Raw genomic sequence first — 26,603 nt, 5'->3', positions numbered from 1 at the left:
TTAGCCCCCTCTATAATGGAAGAGATGGTAAATTCATAACTTTTTTTTCTCTATTGGAATATTAAATGCTTCTTAGACATTACCTTTTTAATGGTATAAAATATGGGAACATCAATTTGTTATTGTATTTAGGCAGCTAAGCATGTGAAAGGGCAATTTTTTTCCTTTAGAATCCTTAAAAAGTTTGATTCTCACACTCAACTGACTCAAGGGTTATTGGTAAATAAATTTTGTATCAACCGTAATTTCGTTAATTTTATGTTTTTATCTTTATAAAAAGAATTGAATCTTGAAACTTTATTCCTTATGTGATGAGTTAAATTTTTTTTTTTTTAACAGTCTTCACATGCATACAAACATCAACGTGTGTAATTGAAATATAGATAAATTATTCAGTATCAACTTCTTAATTGATGTATATTTCTTTCAATGGTAGAAAACTTCAAGATTACGAGGCACATTTTCACACAGTTACGGTGCATTTCTTCTAATTGTGAAAAAAAATTTTGATTCGTCAGCGATAGGTCCATTTAAGAAAGGATCATATATTTTTAGTAAATATTCAAAAAAAAAACAAAGGACTAAATCTGCTTATTTTAGTAACAAACGAGGTTACTTTTTGTATACTCACTTAATCTCTGTAACTTTTCAAAACTAATAAATCGTGAATCTGGCATGTTAGGAGAACAAGGAAAGATTCTCAGGATCGTATAAATCCATTATCAAATTGGCCAAACTATTAGTCACTAATCCATAAGATACTTAAAATAAGCTAACACCCAAATCCCCTAATCTCATCCATACCTTCTGTCTGTCCACGTCATGCACAAATCTGATTGGGCTTAACTAGAAACCCAACCTTTACTTGAACAATAAGCTACATAGAGCCCAGCCCATATTTACACAGGTTAATTTAGGTCAAAAAGCGATAACCTCTGAGCATCCCCACTAATCCGGGCCTTCACAAAATCTTTTCCTCTCAAACCCCCCAACCCTCCGTGTTCTCATCCGTCGTTTCCTCCAAACCTTCCCAATTAGTACATCCCACCCCAAAACCACCACCACCTCCAAAAACAACAAAAGTACCACCCACCACCATCCCTTAACTTGAAAATATCATACATTGCACTGAATCCATCACAAATCGTCATCGGAGAGAGACCGGAAAATGGATCTCCGGATAGTGGAGCCAGCTGACCCGACTTCCCCAAGCGGCCTCAAGAAAAAGCTACGTTCTTCCCTTTGCATTATCCCTTGCTTCACCAACTCTAAATCCCATCATCACCACCACCACCACCAGGGCTCCGCCACTGCCCCTACGACCCCTCAAGGCTGCAGCGCCAGCGGCCGCAGCCGAGATGATTTAGGCCTCCTACGTCCCTCCGACGCCTCCCTCTCCACCCCAAAATCAGCACGCTCCCACCACCACCACGAGTTCTCCGAGCTGAAGGACAAGTGTCGGAAAGTCATTGGCCGCATGGGGCGCCACAGCGGGAGGAGGCACTCCGGGGACTTCAAGTACGACGAGTTGAGTTACGCGCTCAACTTTGATCACGAGGACCCCAACATGGATGACGACAGCTTTCCCCTCAGAAACTTCTCGGCGAGGTTGCCGCATTCCCCTCCGGCCGAGTCCGCCGCCGCTTCTCCGGGGTCCAATGAGATTACTGTAGCTAATTAAATCCCCGCCTGAGGGAATGAGGTTAATTCATTATTGACTGACTAGGCTAATTGAATTTCACTGTTTATACATTAATGCTGTATATAATCGTACACTAAGTAACCATATGGTTTTTTATTTTTCTTTTCTGTAAATTTTTCATTAAAAATGTTCTTCTGCAGAAGTGGAATTTGCGTAGGGGAGGTTATCATTGCATAATTAGTTACCTCTTGTATACTGTTTTGTATTTGCCTAGCTCTGGGTCCAAGAAAAAAGAAATTACTAATGACTAGCTTCCTATCAGAATTATCCATGAGTTGACATCCTGCTAATTAATTAATTAACACGCTACAGAACCAAACCCTAGAGTCCTAGTTTCCTAGACCATGCCACCATGGCAATGATTGGAAGTTTCCTACAACGCTTAAAGAAATAAAAATCAAAACAAGACGGAAGAAATGTTAAATAATTTGCAGCAAAGTGCTGTTTTTTCTTAACTTCACAATGCAAATATATAGATCGATGTAATAGTTGGCAAACAAATGAATTCTCTAAGATTAGATTGATGGCAAACTTTTGGTGGGGCGATACTAATTCGGAGAAAAAGATCCACTGGCTTTCTTGGGAAAAGTTGTGTACTCCTAAATCTGAGGGTGGTGGGTTTTCGAAATATGACTCTCTTTAATCAATCACTCCTAGCAAAGCAGGGCTGGAGACTCTTGACCAGACCGGACTCCTTGGTCACCAGGCTATTGAAGGCTCGATACTATCCTGATTCTGATTTCTTACATGCCTCGGCTCTTAAGGGCGCATCATATGTTTGGCGAAGTATAATTTATGGCAGAGACGACCTTCTTTCCAAAGGCCTTCGCTACCAAGTGGGTAATGGGGAAACAATCTCCATCTGGTCTGATCCATGGATCCCGCTCCCTTATAATTTTAGACCTTTTTCTCCCATCATGCAAGGTACGGAAGATCTCCCAGTTACTGCCCTAATAGATGAAGAGAATGGAAGTTGGATAGAAGACGACGTCATTCAAGAAATTTTTACTGGTTTCGAGGCTGACCTGATCACTAGTATACCTTTGAGCTTGGCTGGTGGTACTGACAGACTTAAATGGCATTTCGATAGGGTTGGGGAGTATAATGTTAAGTCCGGCTATCATATTGCAAGGTTGACAAATCAAATGCAGCATCGAGCATCAACATATACTATGGGTCACGGAGGTGCGTCTGATGGCTTTTGGAAGAGGCTTTGGAAGATTAAGGTTCCCCCAAAAGTACGTATGCATGCTTGGCGTCTGGTGAAGGGAATATTACCCACAAGAGCTGCCTTGGCGACTCAGGTACAGCTCCCAGACTTGGAGTGTGTTTTCTGTTCTAATAGTGTGGAAATTGGGAAACACTTGTATATGGATTGTCCTGCAATTAAGTTATTTGGCGTCACTCACCTCTCTCAACATTGACCCAACTGGTCATATGGCTCTACCACTAAATGAATGGATCCTATTTGATACGTTGACTACTAGTGCTTTGGAATTGTTCCTTGTCTCATTATGCATGGGTGGTGTGGTCAGAAAGAAATAGAATTGTGTGGAAAGAAGGCATTTATAACCCTCTACATATGATAACAGGGGCTTGTACTTTTCTAGAGGAATACAAAAAGTTTCAGCCTGTTTCCATCAGTAAGCAAAAGCGGACAAAGATGCATCGGCGCTGTCCACCAAGTGGACGACTGAAGCTCAACATTGATGGTGCATTTACCGCTGAAAAGAGCCAAGGTGGTATTGGTGTGGTGGGGCGTAATGCCCAGGGATTATGCACGGCTGCTCTTGCACGACATTTCCGTTCTGCACAATCTGCACTTCATATGGAGGCAGAATCTTTTTGGGCAGCTTTGTTATTGGCAATCCATCAGGGTTGGAGCAGTGTTGAAGTAGAAAGTGATTGTGCCAATCTTGTATATGCCCTGAATAAGGGAGCAGACAACTTATCTGATATTGGACGGATATTGGAAGATTGTAAGAGGTACGTGAGTAGTTTTTCTTTCTTTCAGTTTCGTCATGTCTACCGTGAAGCAAATGGTGTAGCCAATAGATTGGCACATGCACCTTGCTAGCGTTGATTTTCTAGATGCAGTTTGGTTAGATGAGAGTCCTGTTATCATTCGGGATATTCTCTACGAGGATTATTGTTGTAACTTATGGGTCACAGGCCTTATGTCATCCCCGTTGTATCATTCTATGATTATTAATAATAATCTGAGGCGTGGGGATGAGCCTCCTAGCTAAGCTGGGTTCCAAACCCCATTTCAAAAAAAAAAGATTAGATTGCGGAGGACTATTATGTATGAAGTCCTGAACTCTAAAATTACATCTAAATACTTCAATTTTATAATATGTGATTGTATTGTTGAGGTCTTGTTTCTGGAGCCAAACTGTATATGTGTTCCAACAGCACATTCGAGCTCTTTTCCACACAAACTGGCGCGTCAGGTTTTAAGTACATTCCGATTCTAAAAGGAGCATCTTTCAGAGTAGGAGGAGCATTCTTAATTCCTTCGATATAGAGATATGCATATCACTTGAAGCCTCACATTTAGACCTGAAAAAGAAGCGGTAGAAGTGGAAGGCGCCCCTCTTTGCTAGGGCTGTCAATGGGTCGTGTCGGGTTGGGTTCGTGTCGGGTCAAGGCCGGTATTTGTCGTGTCTCAAGAGACAAACCCAAACCCAACCCATTTAATAATCGTGTCAAAAATTTAAACCCAAACCCAACCTATTTATTAAACGGGTTACCCGTTTCCAACCCGCTTAACCCATTTAATAAATGGGTCGTGTAGTGTTAGACAAAATGACCAATTTAAAGGTTAACAATACGACCCATTTAACAAAAAAAATGCATAAATTGATTAAATTCGCTAAAAACTCCACAAGACAAAGAATATAAATAATTATATATAATTCATAAATAATTAAATCCAATAATTATAAAGCAAAATATTTCAAATTGTTTAATCCTATGATCAAATACTCCCAACGTCCAAAATTTCAAGAAGAAGTACAACATAATTGGGTTATACGGGTTCACTTCGTGTTGGAGGGTTGACCCGTGACCGACCCATTTATTAAATGGGTCATGGCGGGTTGACCCACCGCTGACCCGCTTTTTAATCGTGCGGGTTCAACCCGCTTTATTTCGTGCAGGTTTCGAGTCGTGTTATCGGGTCATGTCGGAATTGACAGCCCTACTCTTTGCCACCCAACGGGCCACTGTTAATTCCTCGCCTTGTGGACCATAAAAAAGAAAATACGGAAAAAAGAAAAATTGGTTTAGCAAGACTATTTCTTATATGTATCTATCTACACACACATATCTATATGGTTTAAATGAGATATAATAGATTGGTTTATATATACACCTGAACTCGGCTTTGATGCGGTCGTCAAAAGTACCTTTATATATGTCATACCTTATGTTTTGTTTTTCATTTTTTAAATTTTTATATATATATATATATATATATATATATATATAGCCATATACTTGGCTGCGTGTGTTGCAAAATATACGCACCTTCAACCTTGAAAACATGCGTTACGACATCAATAAATGCTAGCTTTTGAGGGATGGTAACAATAACAGCAGCAGTCAATGAAACTACTTGAAATCTAAAACTTTGTCCAAATCAAAACGTAGAAATCTTGAATAGGAAAAAACTTGGGTAAAATATCCACATACAACATACTAGATACAAACTAAGTCTTTCATTTCCCTCAAAAAAAAAAAAAAAATTAATCACACAAATATGAAGGGGAATGCATAATTTGATTGATGGAATTCTCTTAATCTGGAACCCTAAAATAAAAAGAAAAAAATAAAGTGCATATGGAAAGTAAGCAAGACCTGGCACAAAGTAAGCTGAATATCACCAGTTCTAGGGGGCATATCAACAACAAGGTAATCCAGCTCTCCCCTATATAATGAAATGAACAAAATTAGACACTCAAAGTACCATCTTTGAGAAGTACTAAATTATGCAAGGGCCTTTGAACTTAAATTTTTAAGTTGAATTATTGAGATTCATCAGAGAAAACTGATTGAGATGGAAGCTTCTTTAACAAAAGCTTACAAGAATTTCATTAGCGATAATGGACATTAGACCAACTGTAAGATATAACTTGTTCAATCGGTTATAATTGACAATATTTCAGTATTCAACAAATCTGACTGACTATTATCATTTTCTCAAAGCTAGCTTCCTTTTAGGGTGACTCTATAATTCACTATATAACTCTAATTCAATATAACTCAGAACTGCAAAACTTTTATGGTTCTACAGGAAACGTTTAAGAAGCTTTTATCAATTCAATATATAACTCTAATTCAATTTTTTTTTTACAAATTACTAGCTAGTTAGGGTGAGATACAATTCAACATCAATTCAAAATCATCAGTTTATCTTCTTCACACTAATATATCTTCTGTTCATTTTGCACCATGACTCTTGATTTTCTCGCAGGAGCACCATTTCAGCTCCTGTCCGATGGGGTTAAGTTTGCGCTTGAGAATACTAAGATCTTCAAGACTCAACTGAAGCTGCTGGAATGCACTCTAAGAAAACTCCAGCCACATGTTGTTGAGAAGCTAAGACAGCACAACTTGCATCTCAGCCTTTCATCCGGATACTTGGAAGAGCTAGAGAGGAAAATGAATGACGGTGTAGAGCTCCTTGACCAATTGTCAAGTGTTAGTGTTCTAAATCTGCTTGTATGCGGCTATTGCGGGAGGAGATATGGAGAAGACCTTGAAGATTTAAACCTGGAGCTTCAAATTCTGCTAGGAAGGCTTAAGGTGGAGTCAATAAGCACGAATGGGGTTGTTGTGTGAGGGGTTATGCAGAAGAGCTTGAAGATTTGAACAAAGAGCTTAAACTTCTCCTAAAAATTCTTAAGATGGAGTCAATGTCACTAGCCAGCTAGATAGTTCGTGCGTTGGTCAAAATCAGTGGACACAATTGGAATGAGTTCTCAAAATTAACCCTGTATCGAATCGTAGTTAGAATAAGTAGTGATCGTTCTAGCTGAAGATTGAGGTACACTTCCTGTTAGAAATGTTAAACCAACAATTATTACTCACAAAGTGTAAAGAAATAAATAAAAGAGAGTATAAATATTTACGAAAATTACAAGATAAGTGGGGATTTATAAGAGTTTCTATTCTAATCTAACTATATAACCTAAGTGATCTCTTTTTTTGTTGTACGTTGTTGTTAAATCTAAATCAAAGTAGAACTAGATGAATGGAGGAAGTAGAGATGTAATTACAACCATTAACACGTTAAGCAGATTATCAAACATAAACTTCGTATCAAATATGTCATAGAAAGAAATCAATCAAGAACAGAGATGAACGCATATATGAAGTTCTTAATTATTACTTCCCTTATTTATTTAACTAGATGAACGCACAATAGTTAAACCTATTAAACATGCATCGCTAGTGAGTGATCAATTCCCTAACAAAACACAGTTAACGCATAAAGTTTCATGGAAGTTTGATTGATTTAAGCAAAGCACATAAATTAGAATGCTAATCAAACATGCAAAACTCATTGTTGATTTACCTAAGGAAGTATAGGTTTTTCACTAAGCAATTAAGACCTAGAACGCTAGCAAATCTTAATTTGGAAACAATTATATGCTTATAACTCTAAGTTTGCAACCAAAGAACAAAAAACATATAAAATGTGGGATTGAAGCACAAAATCAACAAACAATTATCAACATATCATGAAATCGCAAATTATAATCTGAAAATTTCTAAAACGTTTTCATGCTTCAAGGTTATTGAAAATTAAACATCAAAACATACTCTTTATTCTCACATAGTTTTAAAACATCCATTTAAAACAAAATTCTAGAACGCTATTGAAATTTTCTTTATAGTTACAAAATAAAGAAACCGAAAACAATATAGAGAAGGTCATGGTTACACTTTTAAGGAAGCTTCAAGAACGGAAGAAGATCTTCAAAGCTTTAGATACTTGTTAGACAGATTGCAATTTGGACCAAGTCACTAGACCATGACCCGGATGTACCAAGGAAAAATCAGCTAGCTTCAGGTTAGCAATCAGCAAAATGATACAATTGGGCAAGCTGTTGCGGCAAGAGAAGAAGCTGCTGCTCCGATCATTTTCTGATATCACGAATTCAGGATGCATTTCATGCATCTACGATGCTCTACAAGGAAATGCTAACAGTTGCAAGATTTATACAGATCTGGAACTAACTCTAAAGTGTCTGCAACCATTGTTGTTACTCCTATTTACACATGGCAAAGCCTTCCATTCAAAGAAAGTACTGTTGAAGGAACTCCATTTGTGCCTATCTACACAGCTTGTTCGCAAATATTGGAATAGGTACAAAAGTAATTACAAGTACAAGCTTTCTCAATTAGATTTTGATCTCCAAGGCCTCTTCCTTAGACTTTTCTTGGAGATTGAAAATGATTTAAAGAGCTTGCAGATAGAGATTGATCAGCAGCATATATACCTTGGTTCCAGCATGTAAAGTTGTGCCTATGGATTCCTCTAAAGTTGACATGGTAGCAGGGCAATCAGTCTCTGAAGTCTCTGGTGACAGATGTATTGAGCAATTTTCTAGGGCAGAGAGGTTGGCGCGGAAACAGTTAAGCCTCTATCAATGTACAAGGATGTGAAGGAACTTGAGATTGACACGAAAACTAAAATTACGGAAACAAATTCAAGAAAGAAAGGAGCTTGTCACAAGGAAATTTGTCTTCTACTCGAGGACCCTAAGTTTGAGGAACTTCTGTTTGAGGAAGAGTTCGAGGAACGTAACTTTGAGGAACGACAGTTCGATGAAGTGTTTGAGAAACTTCAGCTTGGGAAATTTGAGCTTGCACTACTAGAATTATGTTAATAGACATCACATAATTTAAATCGGTCAAACTTGCACACGATGTAAAAAAGTTAACTAACATCGTTTTAGAAAAATACCGATTTAAATGTGTATTATTAACACCGGTTCTTAAAATGACCGGTGTTAAAAGTTTTGTTTAAAAATTTGCGGGAACCTAATTTTCGTAAAAGCGCCAAGTGTTTAATGAATTGAAGGAAGCGGGTACTAAAACTTAAAATGAGCTCAGCATAAACATGACTGAGTAAACTTTTCATTACTATTTAAGAAATAATCACAAGTTTGTCAGTTTAGAACTATGTGAAATAATAATGGAACGGATGCGTGTGTTGCAAAAATATACGCACCTTCAACCTTGAAAACATGCGTTGCGACATCAATAAATGCTAGCTTTTGAGGGATGGTAACAATAACAATAGCAGTCAATGGAACTATCTGAAATCCATGCTATGAACCTCATTGGAGTTGAATACACAGCAGACCGATTACATGCTATGAACCTCATTGAGAATTTGAGACAAATGGATGGTGAGTTCACAAGACTGGACTTCACTGAGATCGCAGATCAGTTCTGGTCTCTGCTCTAGGACAGCAGAGATTTGTGCTATGACCGCCGAGATTCGTGCTACGACTGCAGAGATTCATGCTAAAGCAGCAATCATCCTCAGCAAAAGACAGATTTAAAAGCTACAGTTGCTTGCTTTCTCTTTATATAGTAACTATGTTGTGCAAAAGGCACCTCTATACTAACCTCCCAATTAGTAGCTTAATCTTGTTATACGTCAATGTGGTTAACTAGCCTAATCTTGTTGGAGTTCGAAATGTTCTGTGTTTCTTTTTTTTTTGGATAGAAAATGTTCTGTCTTTCTGTCAAGTCATTATGTGTCTAGCAAATTCTCACTGGGCCTCAATACAACTTTAAGTAAGAGAACAAATTTTTTAAGGCTCACTAACTTTGTAGATTATGAAGTTGCATTACATAACTCATGGATCGATGATTACTTGTTATTTTTTATTGTGATAATTGAAAAAAGAAAGATTCGAACTTGATATTTTGTCCAACACTGTAAATGAGAAGTTCTATTAAAACAGTGGCGGATGGAGACCAAAGGACCACACATGCAAACTCTCTCATTAGTGTTTAGAAGGAATCAATTTATTACAATCTTCAAAGTTATGAGACGACACTCAACGGTTTCTTAACTCGAACTTATGCATTGAAGTAATATGTGATGGTGGCTTCATACGCTAAGTAATAGGCATTCTTAGCAAAATGCCCAAATAAGAGCCATACTAAGGAATTTATGAAGATGCATGTATATGCATTTTAGCAAAATGCTCAAATCCTTCTTAAACGGAATCAACACCAAATGATAACCGTGGCTAAAACCAAACATGGAGGAAGCGAATTGCCGCGGGTCCGGTCATTGAGTCTAGGGCTCTCAGTTCATGCCTCAAGGCTTAACCTTAATGTTAAGCCACTAGGCATAAAAAAACAAATCAACTTTAACAACTCATCCAAGATTGGTCATTCGGCATAATAATTAAGTCACAAGCACACCTCGTTTTTTCTTCTTGGACTAAAGCTACAGCCCTCACAAGTCATAACCATACTCAAATCACTATCACATAATGAAATTCCCACAACCTTTTACTCGCCAGGGTGACGCCATCAAACGACGCGTCGTTCGCGGCCCAAAGTAAAAACGTTAAACGTATGCATAAAATCTAATCGGAAATCTAGAGAGTTGATCACAACACGAACGTGGCATTCAAAATTCCTATCGGCAAATTTGATAAGACTCTGTAATAATTAATCTTGCCACGTCGACACTATATCTAATCGGGAATCTACATATTTGCTTTCGAAGTGGCACGTGGGACTTAAAAAACTTATCCGAAAATGTTATTAACAATACCACATAAATACCTCATCCAAATATATATACATCTTAAAAATTAATTTTAGTCTAAATTAAAATATTATTAAAATAAAATAAAATTATAAAAATTAAAAAACATAATGTAAAATAATAAAATAATTGAAAATGCTAAAAAAAAATAAAAAAAAATATTGTTAGCAGGTATAGTACGTCTCCTCTGAGATTCGTCGTCGTCTTCCTCCTTATCTTTTGAAGTCTTCTTCACCGCAGATCCGTTTTCCTGCTTTCGCTTTCTAAGCTTTAGCCTCCACTACTTTTCCTTCTCTACAATTCCGTTCCAGTCTGCTGGAAATCTTTCTGATCACTGTCAAAGTTATGTGAAAACGCTTTTGATTGTTTGATTCACACAATCTGTATATACAATGTGGTCAGCTTGCTACAGTGATTTCGGTTAAAACTTTGAGGAATTTGTGAATATATGCTTAGTTTCTAGTTGCATGGGGCTAAATGGCTTGTTTAGAAAGAATAAGGGAGCTCTCATTCGGTTAAAACTTTGAGGAATTTGTTACTATGTGTGGTTTCTTGGCTTATTTAGCTGAGTTTATGAAGTACTAGTATGATTCGATAAATTATTATGTGTATGATTTTCATAATGTAATGGTTTAAGATATGGATTGGTTGTTGCAGGGAGGGGTTTAATTATTATTGCATTGTATCGATTCAGAAGATAAGTTTCTGGCTAAAGGTTTGATCTTTTTATCTTTGGTATGCATTCTATTTTCTTTTGGTATCACATTTTTATGCTCCTACGTACTATGCGGTTGTTACCTGATGTTTGGTATCTGTAGCTGACATTTCATCAGTAGAAAGTAGAAGAGGGTAAACTTTGTTTCGGAAGTAATTGGTATCCTTCCAAGGTAGTCAGATGATTTGTTATGTTGTTGTCAGAACCGTCACTATCCCAAGTATCCTTGAGTGACCAGACGCTTGGACTCTTGTCAAGTTCTTTTGTTTTGTTTTTCTTGTCATGTGCAAAAATTTTATGTTTTTTGAACTCAAGTAGGATTGCATTGGTAAATCTTCAATTGTCTTCCTGTTTAGAAGATAAAAATTTTCATCATCATCCTTGGAAGCCTTTACTGTACTTGCTTTGAATGTCTGCACAAAACAATTTTCATATATGGTTTTGGAATCACAAATGTTGCATTGTTTTATAGTATTATTTCAGCTTATATCAGGTTAGAACTTCTCTCATTCTTCATGTATTAGTATATATTTCTGCCCCCCTAGGATCAAGTGCACCCTCTGTTCTGCTAGTGTTGGTCATCAAGCTTCATTTTCTTTTTCTATTTATTCAAAGTATCAAAATATTACAAACAGGATAATACATGAGCCAATTTCATTCTATCAATCTTGTAACTGCAGTTATTTCTTCTGGGATATAAAATACTTCTTGTAACTGCAGTCATTTTGAAAATTTTCAGATCTTGTGGTCTGGGACCTCTGTCTTTATGTAGATCTGCAACCCTGAATAGCGTACCTGTTGAATATTTTTTCTTTCTTTCGTTCTTTGTTAAGAGTTCCTGAGGAAGGACAGGTTCAGGTTGGACTTTCCAGATAGGCGCATAGAGCTCTACTGCTGTCTAGTGGGACTAGATCTTCAGACAAGATGTAGATGATCTTTGACTTATATTATTGTAGATGGAATCATGGAAGTGCTGCTGATAGGTTGTAGAGTAAACTGATTAGGAAGGTTAGGAATGTGGCAACCCACGAGATGTAGGATGTTAGATCTTGTCAGAAATATAAAGAGATACAAGCATGCATCAATTTAGACCATTGGAATGTTCCGACAAAAAGGATTTAGTTTATATGCAAATAAATATAGTAGGCATTCAAGGTAGGAAGAAGGATAAAGCAGAATTTGATTGGGTTGCGCCTCATCATTGAACTGAAATGCCCCTTTTATCTCTCTTGTTATAAAACCTATCTGAGTTTCTTACAAGCATTGTCAATTTTTTTTTTTTTTGCCTTTCTAATTTCTGGGTTGTAGACTTCTACTATAATGGTGCTTTAATATCCTTTCCTTCACTTCATCATTTTCTTTCCTCTTTCCAGTTTCTGGAGTTCAGCCTCTCTTCCAGTGTGCAAAGCACTCCGGAGAAGAATGGGCATTCAGATGATGCTTCAAGAAGTCCAGAGCTCCTTTAACAGTTTCTGAAATCTGGTCCCAAAGAAGGAACTTTTTCGGACATGCATTGACAAGGACAAGAAAAAGTTGGCTTCCTCAAAAAACAAGATGGCCGAACTTTTGAAGACTACTAACAAGAGAAACAAAAAGCAGGAGTCAAAAAAAGCTTCTTCTAGTCCAAATAATCATCCTTCTAAAAAGCAATCCAGAAAGGGGGAAAATCCCATCCGTCACTGGCTTCTGATTTTGGAGATTCTTGTAGAGCTGTTCTATCCATATACAACACATTCTGCAAGAGATGCTCCTGCTGTATTTGTCATTTGTTTAATGACAGCAAGGACCCAAGTCTTTGGTTAGTATGTACATCTGAATCTGGTGAGAGAACTCCTGTGGGTTATCTTGTCACAATAACTGCGCGCGTAGATGTGAAAAGGTGGGAGTTGTTTTTTTTTTTTTTTTTTTGAAGAGAAGGTGGGAATTTTTGATCTTGGGCAATTGTAGTTATTGTTGTGCTTCATGCGGTAAAGTTTCTGGGATACTTGGGTAGGTAATTCTCTTGCATATGTGAGTGTAGGTTGAAGCAGTAGTCCTGACTTTGACAAGCTATCACTTTGACTAGTTGGTTGAAGCTCTGAGTGTGCTATAGTCAGGCATCTCATAAATCACTTCTAATTTGAAAGATCATGTTTTCTTTTTGCTATTCTGATTTAGTAAATCTCTTTTTTTTTTTCTGATTTAGTAAATCTCTTTTGCTCATGTTTGTAGTGTATGATAATGTCTTTGTCAATTTGTCAATCTTTTTTTATTTTATTTTTTTTTTATTTTTTTTTAAGGAAAGAACATTTCTTTACCCTCTGTAAAGAGGTGCCTTTTGCAAAACATAGTTACTATTTTACATTACCAAATATAACAAGAAAGCAAGCAACTGTAGCTTGTGAATCTGTGTTTTGCTAAAGTTTCTAGCCTTAGGCTGATAAGACTGATGTGATTCCATCAATACTGACAGAATTTGGAAGAAGCAGCTACTCATAGCAAAGGATGCTCAACGTGTTGTACTCTGGGACAAGATATGCTTGAGTTATAGGCTTCTGGATGGAACTTCAAGGTTTAAATAACTTCATGATATTGTGAAGGAAGCCAAGACTAAACTCGAGACAGAACTAGGTCCAATTAATGTGCGTGGGATAGTCAGCTGACTATCTATTGCTGGTGATGTGCTGAAACTCTGCTCTCTTGCAATTGAGAAACCAGATGAATGTTGGCCAATGTTTCTAGTGCAGATCCAGGAAGAGGTAGGAAACTGTTCTCCTTTTACTTGCTCTTTGATCATCATCATGCATGGAAACCTGAATGATTGCTTCTGTTTCTTTTCCTTCCTTTGCAATGGTTCACTTCCAGCTGCCTGCATGTTTCTCTTGGAGGAAGTAACACCTTCATCTGTTGTGATTATAATGATCGGACTGTCTAATGCATCATCTGATGACATCAAGGGCTACAAGCTCTAGTATTACAAGAGCGGAGAAGAATCACACACAAAAGAGCCTAATTGTACCTTTTCAAGATCTCAGAGAAGAATTTTGATCTCCAATTTGCAGCCTTGCACAGAGTATACATTTAGGATAATATCTGATACTGAGGCTGGTGATTTGGGTCACCCTTAGGGAAAGTGTTTCACCAAGAGTGTTGAGATAACTCACAAAAACCCGGATTCACCGGTCTGCAGGAATCTCTTTCGAATCCCGTCATTGAGGCAAATTCTGGTGCCACGAGGGAGTCTGAAACTACGACAGCAGTTGTGCCTTCTTCCAAATTTAAAGTTTGTGATCTTGGGAAGATACTTCGTCTGGCTCAGGCTTAACAGAGAGGCTCCAAAGAGGGCTTTTGTAGTACCAACAGAGAAAAATGTTGTGGTCACCGAAAAAATGACCACATATAAAAAATGACCAGCTTCTTGTATATGATTTTATGAGCAATAGGCCCTCTCGCAAGCTTCCTTTTTGGAGAGACGAGGCCAAACTGGTACTGAAGAAGCCAAATTTCCGTAGGAGTTGCAAGAATGCCCTTGTGTTTGCATGAGCGCAATAGCCAAATTGTACATTTTTAAGCCTCAAAAGAGTCTTCTGGATGAACCATTCACCGCAAGAATTGGGACTCTGGACTAGCTAAGCTTTGGATTAAACTTGCATTTCAACACTGATCAGCTTTTGGTTTGAAAGGATCGGATCGATAGTTACAGTATATAAAGCTGAGCCTTATGACACTAAGAACTAGTTTCAGATGCCACAATCAAACAGATATATTCGAGTCATCACAAATAGAGACTTCTAAGGTTATAATGAATCGGTCCTCTATACGAGTCATGAGTCATCACAGATATACAAGCTTCCCTTGAACTTGATCATCTGGTCTGTTTTTCACCATGCATGGCTTTCCGATTAGTACCATGTGGGTTGTTTGGAGCGTTCACCACCTATATTTAATCTCCATTTCCCTTCTTATCAAAGGCATATCCATCACCTGCCCATCCGTAAAGCCCTGTACGGAGATAGTCTGTCTCATCTGGATATGACTGCAATTGAAGCAAGCAAAGTCGGGAAGAAAAGCCTAAACCCTAAAGCAAATTAAAGCAGGAAAAAGCCAATGCCAGATTGAACATAAGAGAGCATTAATAAAAAGATCAGATCATCAGATTCAGATGGCTTTATATAATGTTGGTTTATAATTTGATGGACATGGGTTTGATGATACCAAATCATTCAATAGGACAATCTACATCTCTCTTTTAAGCTTCATTACAAATGGGTTCTATAATACTCCAAGAAGCATTATGATTTATGATTCCAACGACCCACACGTTAGATGAACACAATGCCAGGACCGGCAAATATATATTTATGTCAAGCTAATAAAATGCTCTTTACTACTTTATTGAACGTTTATCCATTACAATATATTGTTGGTCCGTTTTCTAAATGGCCGGTTAAGCTTGGCACTTGAATATTCCCAGCACCCACTTGAAAACCTTCCTAATTAACAAAGTTGAACCTCTTCGCTACCAAACTAGTTGCAGCTGCGTCATTAACGCGTACGTTTCTTATGATTGCGGTACAAAATCTTCATCTCTTTAGACGCTTTTTTTCTATTCTCTGATGAAGGAGATATATTACATTGTCCGTACGGTAGATTACTTCTTTGTTCTGTTGGCAGAATTCTTCTTTTACTAGAGGGTCCGCAACTCCGCATGGTACATTACTTTTTTCATCAGTTGGCAGTATTCTTCTGCTGCTAGAGGGTCCGCATGGTAGATTACTTCTTTGATCAGTTGGCGGATTTTTTCTACTATAGCGCGGCTGTCTTTATCTATCTAGATGGCGGTGTTCCTCTCTTCGATTCTCAATTTCATTCTGGTAATTGTTGTTAAGCAGGTCATCATCAGCTGCGTCATTAACGGGTACGTTTCTTTTAATGTGGCGGAGAAACTGCTTATGATTGCGGTACAAAATCTTCATTTCCTACGTTTGGAGCTCATTTGTACCTAATAACAACAAACTAAGTTAGAAATGATAATGTTAAGAGAATAACTAACTAAAATGTAGAGAGAATAACACTTAAAACTAGAGATTATATAGGGCAAGAATGATTAATGCAATAACAATTTGCCAATAGCAATTAAGCTTTGTAACTTATGTAACAGAAATGAACATAATGACATTGATCAGGAAGAATCAAAGGAGAGCTAATGACACAGAAATAGTTAATAACTATTACTATTTGCAAATAACGGTTCAAATGAGGTTTCAAAAATAGCAAGTATTTTGAAATATTTTAATTAAATTCCAACACATATAAAAGAGCTTCCACGGTTTCTGCTTGCAAGGAACTCCTGTACTGATGACTGATCCATCTCTTTTGCATTGGTATCAAAAACCGAGTCACAAGGAACTGTAGATACCGGAATTGATAAATTGTCACGAGCCATCTTTGAATGAGTTGGGTACATCATCTGGTTTAATTTCCACCAGCCTAGCACATCAAACTCGTAGACTCGAGGCAACAGAGGCTCCGCCAAATACTGATGCAGCTCTGTCTTCAAATTCTTCATGATGTAGACATGAAATTCTTGCGCATAGTGTGGTGCCAGAGGCGGAGGCATTGTAAAGTATTACTGAAATAGCTCGTGGATTCGATCATCAACCATCTTGATACATGTCGGAGCTTCTTCTTCCCTATAAATTCTGGTGAAACTGAACTCAATATACTTCATCTTGTACCCCGAGCTCGGATCCATGACCACTGCTGTAGCCAAAGTCAGGCTACAATTCTTCCCGTACCTATTAATTTTTTCTAGCATTGTTCGAGCAAGGTTACTAACAAGGGGTTCCTCATTGGTGATACCTCCAGACAGATGTCCCTCAATCCTTGACACTTCATGGAAGAATATATTTGCAGTTAGGTTAGTTGTAGTAGCTAGGATGTATGCTGTATCAAAAATTGGCTTCAAATGTGAGCAGAGTCTCACCTTGCTTCCAATCTTCCATTGAGGGGACTTGTTTGTTGAATTCGGCATCATATGTATCCAAGCAAGAAAAAACTTGCTTCAACTCCGAAGCAGCCACCAACATTTGATATGCGGTATTCCACCGAGTTTGCTTATCAACAAATATGGTCCTTTCACTTGGGACTTGAAGCTGTTTCTTAAGAACAAGAAACTTTTCATCATGGGGCCATGAAGTCGTCACGTACTTGATGCTGTCCCGGATTTTCTTCAATAGTTGACCATTGAAGGGAAGATGAAGCTTTAAACTTTCAAAAAAGCAGCTTCACTCATGATTAGTGGCTGATCATGATAAGTGATAGAAAATAACTTGCTCTCCAGAATCCAATTATGAAGGCAAACCTTAACAGCATGGCTAACAGACACATACCCCACCCCTTGAGAGGAAGTCCACACGTCCAAGAAAGGCAGACGCGTGCAGCTATGCCCTGAATAAACTTTTGAGCCTTTACTATATGCATAGCTTCGCTTGCATTGGTTGCAGTATGCCCTTCTACACCCAGCACTCACAGTTTCTATGGTGAAGTGCTCCCAAACCATGGACTTCCTTTTCTTCCGCTTGCTAGGTTTTGTTTCATGATTTGTCTCCTCATTGTTTGGATAGGAGTCTGCCCCACTCAATGTATTGCTTAGTGTTGCTACTTTCAAATACCCAGATAAGAACATTGATAAAAAATCTCAACATTATCAAGTGCAGTGATGAATACCGAGATCGCCCTTCCCGGTATGCTTTTGATTCATCGTTGTATTCTCTTACTTTTGGGGATCGAAACCCTTGTGAATTGCTATAAAAGACGAACATAATACTATTTGATATATAAAAGACGAACATAATACTATTTGATACACGCGCACACAACTTTTTTTTCTTGTCATTCTTGATTGTTGGAACTCCAAGCAGGTTGCAAAGCAGATGAACCAAAGGCGTCTTCTGGAATATATTATTGCAGGTTTTGTGATAAAAAAAGGGCAATCATATCACTGCAGCGTGCCCCTGGGACCCCGATAATGACTGTAATTCCGATGATGACATTGACCCGGATATTTTAGAATATAGTGGGGAAAGGGAGGGATATTCATGGTCTTGTTTGTTGGGATGTGGTGGTATATATCTCTTGTACATTCGATCATGGTTTCACCAGAGGACTATATGTTGAAAAGCTTTGCAACACCAAAATAAGTTTGGTCACTGGACTTATGAGTGCTCAATTAAACCAACATATGATATTATGATGTGGGCAAGAGTAACAGAAGTGCTTGATGAGATGAAGGAATAATGAGAAACTTATAGTTAAATTTATAGTCTTTGAAATTTTAGATGTGAAGCAGCTCAACACAGAGCCTCTACGTTGTACCCATTTAGACCTTTCAACTCTTCCTTGCTGAAGAGAACAAAATGTAGAAGATGATGATAGAAGAGGCTTCTCATATAAAGCTAGCTCTACAAGTACAAGAAGCAGAGCAAAACAGACTCAGTGAGTATTGAAATGAAAGAGGAGCAGAAGGAACATATAGATAGAGACAATCATCACCTGCTGCTTCTGAATGTGTTTTTAGGGTTTGAAATGAGAGGTATGGTGAAGAAGGAACGTGAAGAAGTTGCATATTTTTGAGAGGGAAACGATGTGGGAGAAAGGGAGGTGACAAAGAAGCAGGAAGTGATCAGTGGCCTCTGTCAAGTGTCAAGTGTGAACCTCATGTTATTAGTTTTATTGCGTCATGCCAAGTCTCTATATTGTAATCTCCAATCAGATTTCAGAACCCAATCCCCTTGGGGTCAAAACGACCCGTCGTGTATTCATGAACAATGTTTCCAATCAATCATATTTACAGTATTATCAGGTACTCTTCTTTGAATTTATGAAGGCAATGATAACAGTGAATATGAAAATGTCTCCAATGATAACAGTGAATAACTAGGATAACATCGGGAATGACAAATGCGTCATACGGTCACAAACCTTGCCTCCAAAGGCCTTCTTCCCAGGACAAATCAGAGTCTTCTCAATCAGTGACCGGAGTCTTATAGCCGGAAGAAATCTTGTCCGTGATATAATTAAATCGCTTGTGACAATGACTAAGGAAAAATGCCTGTACAAAGATGGCAAAATTAATCAGAGTTTCAGGAGAAATATAAAAGCAATTTGAAGCAAATAGTAAGTCACATCAGCAAGCCTCGCCCTTATTTAATGCCACAGCTTACAGCAGAATCCGTTGCGTTTCCTCTTGCGGGATATGTTATCTCAAAAGGAGTCAACTAACTGTCCTGCCAAGCTACTTGGATCATCAATCATAGTTTGAAGAAAGGTGTTTCACCACCCTACGTTCCAGATCAGTTGATCTCAAACTGAACCATGTTAGCAACTTCAATCTGAATTCCTCTGTAAGGTGACCCTCGCATTCCAGCCTCCTGATTATTTTCACACAGTGCTCAAAGTTCTCATCCAAGCAACAAGAACCATTTTGCAATGGTGGCCCATTTATCAGGGTGCTGTCACAATCATGGGTCTCTTTATTTGTGTTTCCTTTCCTCTTCCTGCAAATTTCTGCCCGGTAATCACAGCAGGGACATCTCCAGTAATCCCACGAGTCCAGGTCTGTGAATCACCACTACCACGTGATCTTGCTAGGCCATTCTTCACCATGTCATGAGACACAGCATCATCATCTGCCTCCACAGCCTGCTGCAAACTGCATCCATTATCTTCATCTCTGGAGGACTCAGAGGGCGGGGTTAGCTCTTCATTCAGATCGGGCATTGAAAGCACATTTAAGTGAAACCCACGTGAAACAGAAGGCAACTCTTCTTGTAGAATTTCGTTTCAGTTTTTATCGGGTTGCTGGGTCCACAACATTTGTCTCTGTTGGCACTACAAAAGCCCTCTTAGGAGCCTCTCTGTTGAGCCTGAGCCAGACGAAGTATCTTCCCAAGATCACAAACTTTAAATTTGGAAGAAGGCACAACTGCTGTCGTAGTTTCAGACTCCCTCGTGGCACCAGAATTTGCCTCAATGACGGGGATTCAAAAGAGATTCCTGCAGACCGGTGAATCCGGGATTTTGTGAATTATCTCAACACTCTTGGTGAAACACTGCCTCAGAGTGACCCAAATCACCAGCCTCAGTATCAGATATTATCCTAAATGTATACTCTGTGCAAGGCTGCAAATTGGAGATCAAAATTCTTCTCTGAGATCTTGAAAAGGTACAATTAGGCTCTTTTGTGTGTGATTCTTCTCTGCTCTTGTAATACCAGAGCTTGTAGCCCTTGATGTCATCAGATGATGCATTAGACAGTCCGATCATTATAATCACAACATATGAAGGTGTTACTTCCTCCAAGAGAAACATGCAGGCAGCTGGAAGTGAACCCTCTGCAAAGGAATGAAAAGAAACAGAAGCAATCATTCAGGTTTCTATGCATGATGATGATCAAAGAGCAAGTAAAAGGAGAACAGTTTCCTACCTCTTCTTGGATCTGCACTAGAAACATTGGCCAACATTCATCTGGTTTCTCAATTGCAAGAGAGCAGAGTTTCAGCACATCACCAGCAATAGATAGTCTGCTGACTATCCCACGTACATTAATTGGACCTAGTTCTGTCTCGAGTTTAGTCTTGGCTTCCTTCACAATATCATGAAGTTCTTTCAAACCTTGAAGTTCCATCCAGAAGCCTATAAGGCTATAACTCAAGCATATCTTTATCTTGTCCCATTGTACATCAACACGTCGAGCATCCTTTGCTATGAGTAGCTGCTTCTTCCAAATTCTGTCAGTATTGATGGAATCACATCAGTCTTATCAGCCGAAGGCTAGAAACTTTAGCAAAACACAGATTTACAAGCTACAGTTGCTTGCTTTCTCCTGTTATATTTGGTAATGTAAAATAGTAACTATGTTTTGCAAAAGGCACCTCTTTACAGAGGGGAAAAGAAATGTTCTTTTCTTAAAAAAAAAAAATGACAAATTGACAAAGAAATTATCATACACTACAAACATGAGCAAAAGAGATTTACTAAATCAGAAACGCAAAAAGAAAACATGATCTTTCAAATTGGAAGTGATTTCTGAGATGCCTGACTATAGCACAACTCAGTGCTTCAACCAATTAGTCAAAGTGATAGCTTGTCAAAGTCAGGACTACTGCTTCAACCTACACTCACATATGCAAGAGAATTACTTACCCAAGTATCCCAGAAACTCTACCGCATGAAGCACAACAATAACTACAATTGCCCAAGATCAACAACTCCCACCTTCTCTTCAAAAAAAAAGAAGAAAAAAAAAACAACTCCCACCTTTTCACATCTACGCGCGCAGTTATTGTGACAAGATAACCCACAGGAGTCTCCCTCACCAGATTCAGATGTACATACTAACCAAAGACTTGGGTCCTTGCTGTCATTAACAAATGACAAATACAGCAGGAGCATCTCTTGCAGAAAGTGTTGTCTATGGATAGAACAGCTCTACAAGCAGAGTTTTTACAGATCCATGAGTTTGAATATCCAAAATCTGGAGACTGCTCAGAAGCTGGTGAGAGTCGGATGGGATTTTCCCCCTTTCTGGATTGCTTTTTAGAAGGATGATTATTTGGACTAGAAGAAGCTTTTTTTGACTCCTGCTTCTTATTTCTCTTGTTAGTAGTCTTCAAAAGTTCACCCATCTTGTTTTTAGAGGAAGTCAACTTTTTCTTGTCCTTGTCAACGCATGTCCAAAAAAGTTCCTTCTTGGGACCAGATTTCAGAAACTGTTAAAGGAGCTCTGGACTTCTTGAAGCATCATCTGAATGCCCATTCTTCTCCGGAGTGCTTTGCACACTGGAAGAGAGGCTTTGAACTCCAGAAACTGGAAAGAGGAAAGAAAATGACAAAAGAAAATTATGAAGTGAAGGAAAAGATATTAAAGCACCATTATGGTAGAAGTCTACAACCCAGAAATTAGAAAGGCAAAAAAAAAAAAATTAACAATGCTTGTAAGAAACTCAGATAGGTTTTATAACAAGAGAGACAAAAGGGGCAATTCAGTTCAATGGTAAGGCGCAACCCAATCAAAATCTGCTTTATCCTTCTTTCTACCTTGAATGCCTACTATATTTATTTGCATATAAACTAAATCCTTTTTGTCTGAACATTCCAATGGTCTAAATTGATGCATGCTTGTATCTCTTTATATTTCTAACAAGATCTAACATCCTACATCTCATGGCTTGCCACATTCCTAACCTTCCTAATCGGTTTACTCAACAACCTATCAGCAGCACTTCCATGATTCCATCTACAATAATATAAGTCAAAGATCATATACATCTTGTCTGAAGATCTAATCCCACTTGACAGCAGTAGAGCTCTATGCGCCTATCTGGAAAGTCCAACCTGAACCTGTCCTTCCTCAGGAACTCTTAACAAAGAAAGAAAGAAAGAAAAAATATTCAAAACTAATTTTCAAAATTAAGGGTTGTCAGATCTACATAAAGACAGAGGTCACAGACCACGAGATCTGAAAATTTTCAAAATTAATTCTCTTGATTCTCAAAATTGAAGTTACTAATATGAAGTATTTTATATCCCAGAAGAAATAACTGCAGTTACAAGATTGATAGAATGAAATTGGCTCACGTATTATCCTGTTTGTAATATTTTGATACTTTGAATAAATAGAAAAAGAAAATGAAGCTCGATGACCAACACTAGCAGAACAGAGTGTGCACTTGATCTTAAGGGGTCAGAAATATATACTAATACATGAAGAATGAGAGAAGTTCTAACCTGTTATAAGCTGAAATAATATTATAAACAATGGAACATTTGTGATTCCAAAACCATATATAATGCAAAGATCAGATCATCCTGAATCCCAGAAAGCTGTACAACTTTCCTTTTGAAACAGAAAGAAAGATTGACGAAGGGACCATCAACAGATACAGGGCGGCAGTAGAGACTCATGGAAGACGGGACCAAGTCGAGGTAGTATCACTGTTAAATATATACTAAACAAAACCAAAAATCAATTGGGCCAGCCCAAACTGGATGAGACCACCAAAAGTCCAAATTCTAATTTTTACTTCACAATAACAAGTTACTCTAAATTTTTGGAGGACAGTCCTTACATAATCTACCTCTATGGTCAAAATCTCTATGAATTAGAAGTTTCAGATAAGAACATATTTCTCATATGAGTCAATCCAAAATATGAAATTTTTAATGATTACCCTTTAGTACTAGCAGTTAACCACCCTTTCCTAATTTGGAAGATATTAAATTATCAGTTCCACTGAATAACAAATCTAATCTATGATACCTCCCATATTTGCTCAATAGTTGTCAATATTTTCACTGTCTTCCACATATAGTAGAATATGAGCAAACAAAACTCCAGATTCGGCAAATAAAGGCAGCCTGTACACACTTTCTTTCACAAACTACCTTGCTTCAGGAGCAATCGAACTGAAACAATTTTCTAGTAAGGTTTGTTGTGCATAACAAAAATTTGATGACCTACCTTGTTTTGTCTAGACATTCAAAGCAAGTACAGTAAAGGCTTCCAACGATGATGATGAAATTTTTTATCTTCTAAACAGAAAGGCAATTGAAGATTTACCAATGCAATCCTACATGAGTTCAAAAAACATAAAATTTTTGCACATGACAAGAAAAACAAAACAAAAGAACTTGATAAGAGTCCAAGCGTCTGGTCACTCAAGGATACATGGATAGTGACGGTTCTGACAACAAAATAACAAATCATCTGACTACCTTGGAAGGATACCAGTTACTCCTGAAACAAAGTTTACCCTCTTCTACTTTCTACTGATGAAATGTCAGCTACAGATATTATCTCACTCATGATACCAAACATCACCGCATAGTAGGAGCATAAAAATTTCATACCAAAAGAAAATAAAATGCATACCAAAGATAAAAAGATCAAACCTTTAGCCAGAAACTTGTCTTCTGAATCCATACAATGCAATAATTAAACCCCTCCCTAGTAAGTAGGCAGATACCTATGTTCAATGCTGGCATTGGCAGGCATCCTTTTCCAGAAAGTCCACATAAACCACTAGCTAATTACAGTAAATAATGACTTAATACCCAACAGATAATTTTGGACGCTAAGAAGTAAAACTCAAATTCTGGGCTGACAGTAATCACAAAACTTATAATTCCGACATAGGAGTGAAAAGTGATTACGGGACAATTTGACTACTTTAAAGGTTCCAAAATCACCATATATAATTTGATATCAGACCAACCAACTATAAGAATCCACAGCAAACACAAGCGGAGGACTAGAGTCCCAGTAATCACAATTTGACTAATTCGCCGAACTCATTCCTTGCAAAATGTAATGTTGGACATTGTTAAAGTAGAGATTATTAGCACTCTAGTCTAGAGAATATTCAATAGTCAACAAAAGAGAGCATAAATTCGAATGCTTTAGTTTAAAAGTAAGCACAAAAACCCAAAATAAACACGCTGAGATAGTTGAATCACAAACCCTAATCACTTGAAACGTAAGAAAGAGACGGCTGTCATTGAAGTTCTTAGAGGCCTGATTCCGGTGATCGACCACCGCTGATTTCAGCCACTAATCTGGATTCTGGAGTGGCGGCTGTCACTTGGAAGATTGCCTTCTAAACACTAGTGAGAGAGTGTTTGTGTGGTCCTTTGCTCCCCATCCGGCCATTGTTTTAATATAACTTCTCATTTACAGTGTTGGACAAAATATAAGTTCGAATCTTTCTTTTTTCAATTATCACAATAAAAAAATAATAAGTAATCATCAATCCATGAGTTATGTAATGCAACTTCATAATCTACGAAATTAGTGAGCCTTAAAAAATTAAGTTGTATTGAGACCCAGTGAGAATTCTGTCAAAAAGGATCCAATGAGCTATAGTGTTAGCTCAGTCGTTAGAGCACCCACTATCTATGTACGAAGTCATGGGTTCGAGTCACCATGAGGGTAGGAGTGAAATCTTTTGCTCCTCTTTTAAAAAATAAAAAAAAATTATGTTAATCGGTTTCTAATCTAACTCAAGCATAACTTTAGTTTTTTATTTATTTATTTATTTTTTATGAAAGGAGCATAACTTTAGTTTAAGCCACGAGGTGAGTAGAATTTTTAAAAGGTATAAGCTGAATTACTTACTAACAAGCAAAAGTTTCCTTCTAACAACTGGCTTCTAGCAAATGTTTTGCAACAATAATAGTAATACTAGACAACAGTAATCATTAGCCTGTGGACAAAAAAAAAAGAGAGACTTTTAGAGATGGTTTTCAAATCATTTAGTGTCATCTGAAGTTCATATAAGAGATTTTGCTGATTTAGGCCTGTGAAATCTGAAATTTGAGCTCGAATTAACATGTTGCTACTGCTTTTACATGGAATCGTAGAAAAATTCATGAACCAAGTTCGAAATTAAAGAAAAACTTACCCTGCTACTGTGTTGGCTCCGTCGGTGTGGGTTTTGGGGTTTTCGTTTTTGGTCGTTGGGTATTGGGTGACTCAAATGCTCGTGTCCTTATTTGTATAAATCTATTTGAAGGTGAGTTTTCTGTGTTTACATCTTTGGTCTGGTGCTACTGTGTAATTTTCTAAAAACTTAATGGGGTAAGTGGGATAAATGACCCTAGAATTAGGGTAAATGGACAAAAACTCTATCCCAAATTTCGAATTTCCTTCAGGTCTTAATTCAGAGCGTTTGCCTTCTCCGTTGAGTCCGCCTGGAGGGACGCCTCCGGCCGCCGCTTCGTCCGGCTTCAATTCGGAGCCTGCTCAGACCCACGGGTCAAATTCGTCCAGCCCGTGCAACTAGCCTACGTCGTCCAATTCATCAAATCTGTCCAACCCGTGTATCCTGCCTCCACCGTCCAGACCGCTTCCTCCTCCCTCTTAACCTCCTCTTCGTTGTTCTTCTCGCATCATTACTCAACCGGCTAAACTCAAAGATTTTATCTGGAGGCCAATCACGCAACAGTCCTCAAATTTGACGTCCTCTTCTTCTCTGGATTCTCAAAGAGGTACAAGTTATCCACTGTGTCATTATGTTTCCTATCATCTCTATTCATTATTGCATCGATCCTTTGTTATACCAAGGCTTTAGGAAAGGATGTCTTCATCTCTCTAATTCGCAAGGATGTCTTCATCTTTTGTATAAAAGGCTATTGAATGGCCTTACGTTAATACAATTCAACATCAATTCAAAATCATCCGCTTATCTTCTTCACACTAATATATCTTCTGTTCAGGTTGCACCATGGCTCTTGATTTTCTCACATGAGCACCCTTTCAACTTCTTTACGATGGGGTTAAGTTAACTCTTCAGAATAGTAAGATGTTCAAGACTCAACTGAAGAAGCTGGAATGCACT

General features: G+C 37.9%; 1 protein-coding gene, 1 long non-coding RNA gene and 2 pseudogenes across 2 annotated transcripts; 3 read left to right on the top strand and 1 right to left on the bottom strand.

Moving 5' to 3' along the window:
• The first annotated feature begins 1,065 nt into the window (after positions 1-1,065).
• Positions 1,066-1,858, top strand: LOC133727331 (uncharacterized). The gene has a single exon (XM_062154923.1). The coding sequence runs from the start codon at positions 1,169-1,171 to the stop codon at positions 1,679-1,681; it is 513 nt and encodes a 170-aa protein (XP_062010907.1). The 5' UTR covers positions 1,066-1,168; the 3' UTR covers positions 1,682-1,858.
• Positions 1,859-9,023: 7,165 nt separating this feature from the next.
• Positions 9,024-15,399, top strand: LOC133726868 (VIN3-like protein 1; annotated as a pseudogene).
• Positions 15,400-17,211: 1,812 nt separating this feature from the next.
• On the top strand, positions 17,212-20,396 carry LOC133709242 (uncharacterized). The gene is made up of 2 exons (XR_009846185.1): positions 17,212-17,951; positions 18,129-20,396. It is a non-coding gene; the product is annotated as an uncharacterized LOC133709242 (long non-coding RNA).
• LOC133709240 (VIN3-like protein 1) lies at positions 18,979-24,929 on the bottom strand (annotated as a pseudogene).
• Positions 24,930-26,603: the final 1,674 nt, after the last annotated feature.

This window comes from Rosa rugosa, chromosome 1 (genome assembly GCF_958449725.1).
Source record: "Rosa rugosa chromosome 1, drRosRugo1.1, whole genome shotgun sequence".
In the NCBI taxonomy this organism is placed as follows: Eukaryota; Viridiplantae; Streptophyta; class Magnoliopsida; order Rosales; family Rosaceae; genus Rosa; species Rosa rugosa.
This window is presented reverse-complemented; position numbering and strand designations above follow the sequence as displayed.